General features: G+C 36.9%; 1 protein-coding gene and 1 long non-coding RNA gene across 2 annotated transcripts in view; one reads left to right on the top strand and one right to left on the bottom strand.

Annotated features, from left to right (window-relative positions):
• The window catches only part of LOC109544908 (COP9 signalosome complex subunit 2), a 4806-nt gene extending 3650 nt beyond the window's left edge, over positions 1-1156 (bottom strand). Inside the window, exons 1-2 of the mRNA XM_019915332.2 lie at positions 598-1156; positions 68-201 (exon numbers count right to left, since the gene is read on the bottom strand). Coding sequence (XP_019770891.1) covers positions 68-201; positions 598-1022 — 559 coding nt within the window. The 5' untranslated portion in view covers positions 1023-1156. The remainder of the gene's footprint in view (positions 1-67; positions 202-597) is intronic.
• Positions 1157-1159: 3 nt separating this feature from the next.
• LOC125505485 overlaps positions 1160-2572 on the top strand; it is a 3500-nt gene continuing 2087 nt past the window's right edge. The window contains exon 1 of the long non-coding RNA XR_007282209.1: positions 1160-1295. This is a non-coding gene — a long non-coding RNA (uncharacterized LOC125505485). The remainder of the gene's footprint in view (positions 1296-2572) is intronic.

The raw sequence follows: 2572 nt of genomic DNA, 5'->3' as shown, positions 1-2572 counted from the left end.
AAACACAGTCAGGAAAGTATATACCATATCAATAATACCAGAACATTTAAATTATTTATACGCTCACCCATGTGGGGATCCAGATCATTTTCTTCGAACTTGCAGCTGTTCTTTAGTTCTTTAATTATGCCCGATAATTTGAAAAAGTCTCCTCGCTCTAGAAACACTTTTCCCAGTTTGGTATTTGTTTTAAACCATAATCTAAAAATTGAATTGAACACACTTTTACTGAATGATACAGAGTGTCCCGTAAGCATACGATCAAACGTGGCAGTCTTTCGCTAAAAAAAAAAGGATCATCTAATTTTTATTAAGAAAAAATGGTTGGCTCCTCCGCTTTTGATAGTCAAAGTTCTCCATAAAAAATGTTTTTTGGGATATCGGGAGAATAATAGGTGAATTCTTGAGTGCCTTGGTACGAAAAATACCAGATCTTATTAATTAGCTGGTGAAATCAATTGATTTTTTCGTTCAATCGCATTTTTTCTTTTGAAAAGTCTAGACAGTAATTAATAAAATACACAGAGTGACTCAAAATTCAACAAACTCAGTTTTCGAAAGAAACAGCTTTCTTTCGTAGCTTAAAGTCTTACTCACCGTTCATTTTTTCCTTTGCGCAATGCTTCTAAGGTAGTTTCGTAAAACTTTTGAAGCATCTCAATATCGGTCGAGTTCGATGTGAAATCCAAAATCGAATTGATTGATTTCTCGCCGTGATTTTTCGTAACCGCGTTGTTTATGTAACCCAGTAATTCCTTGTAGTACTTCATAGTTTCCACATAGTTTTTCAATGCAAAATGAATTTTCACCAGTTGCTTCAACGCCTTAAAGCCCCATTCGCCTCGCACATCGCCCTGTAACTCCAGCACTTTTTCAAACGCTGGAATCGCACCTTTTGCATTGTCTTCCTTAATGCCTTTTGCTAGATAGTATTGATTTTCTAAATCGACATCCGGCTCTGAAGTACTGTCTTCACTATATTCCAAACCGTATTCCGTATCAAATACAAAGTCGTCAGTCATTTTTGCTTTTCTATGGATTTACCCCGCAAATTATAAGCGATTTAGTCGAATGCAATAATCGAACTGTCAAAGTGATTGATGGATGACGTAAATATTGATATACAGAACGTCATTTCCGGTAGCGGAAATCTTTCAATTGAATCGTAAATGACAGTGAAAGAAAAGCGACAGTTTCTTAAAGGCTGACGACGGCGAAAATGAGCCAAATTGTACAAAGAATTGGAACATTTTGATGCGGAGCTTTTTCGATTTGGTCTTCCCCGATTCTTTCAGGTAAACCGGAAATGGGAGTAAAATTATTTCTTCTGGAAAAACCCAGCCGTGATTTAAGGGGAACTTTCGCTGCATCCAGCGCCATCGCGTTATTGAGTAGCAGATTAGTGTCGGTTGTGTGATGAGTTAAATTTATTTTAGAAAAAATAAATTAGAATTTTGAGAATAAAACAGTTCACGTTCCAACCCCGATGGAAAAAATGATTTGTTCTTGGACCCCAAGTCGATTGTTATGCGTTTGGATTCAATACGACCTTTTGCCATCGAAATGAACCCAATTATAAAGAAGTCGATATAAAAGCAGACGGCCGACCCTTGCAGGCCTTTATGATAACATGCATTATTCGCGGTGCGTAGCAAAAAATCGCCCAGTTAAACAAACGAAAGTTTAATGAAGGTGAACCCAGAAATGTTTTTCTGCGATTTCAATAATTTGTCGTCCAATCATTGCTTTATCTTCCGGTCACCTTTACGTACGGCAAAAAACAGAAACCATTCACGAGACAAGTTTCTTTTGAATTATTCATACGTGCGAAGTTTTACTGCTGCGCGGTAGAAGGGCTTCACTTTTTATGGGGCAATCTTTTTCTTGAAACTTTTTTGTAGCTTTTCAGAGCATGACTAATTCGTTGACCATAAAACAGCGAACATCTGAAACAAGGCACATTTCACAATAACTTTCGGTTTTTTTCATATGTGTTCTTTATCTTTATAAGGATATTTTCCTGTACGCTGGCAACGTGAATTCCATTTATTATTATTAGCATGGATGTTTTCTCGGAAATGGGGAGTCGAAAGAGATCATCACTGCAGTACGAAATTAGTGGACAAATATTTTTTGAAGTGATAACTTTATGAGAGGGTGAACCGATTTTTCTCGATCACGGCGGCTCCCACTCCGGCCTCTTCGCGCCTGAGGCTTGGGACGCACATATGCACTTTGAATTTGACATTTTTCTCTTAGTGCGGGTGCATCTGTAGATCTGATAAACTTTTCTAATACACATTGCGTTATTAAATTGACAGTGATTTTGATTTATCAATTATTGAGTGTGATATAATTGTGTTCGGAGCAGTTTATTTAATAAAGCTGATAACAATGAATCAACAAATTATCAAAGGAGAAGCTGCAGATACTGCTAATACTAGGTTAAGGGTGCTCATGTACTAAATGCCTGTTCGAGTTTCGCCTTCTTTTAAATTTCCAATTAAAGTACACACACAATTATACAGACTAAAGCAGTTTAAGTGCATAAAAATGCGGATCGCCCATCAAT

The sequence above is a fragment of the Dendroctonus ponderosae genome, unplaced genomic scaffold, assembly GCF_020466585.1.
Source record: "Dendroctonus ponderosae isolate FM_Combo_2020 unplaced genomic scaffold, Dpon_F_20191213v2 Dpon_F_20191213_8, whole genome shotgun sequence".
Lineage (NCBI taxonomy): Eukaryota > Metazoa > Arthropoda > Insecta > Coleoptera > Curculionidae > Dendroctonus > Dendroctonus ponderosae.
Note: the sequence above shows the minus strand (reverse complement) of the source record. Positions and strands in the feature narration are given on the sequence as shown.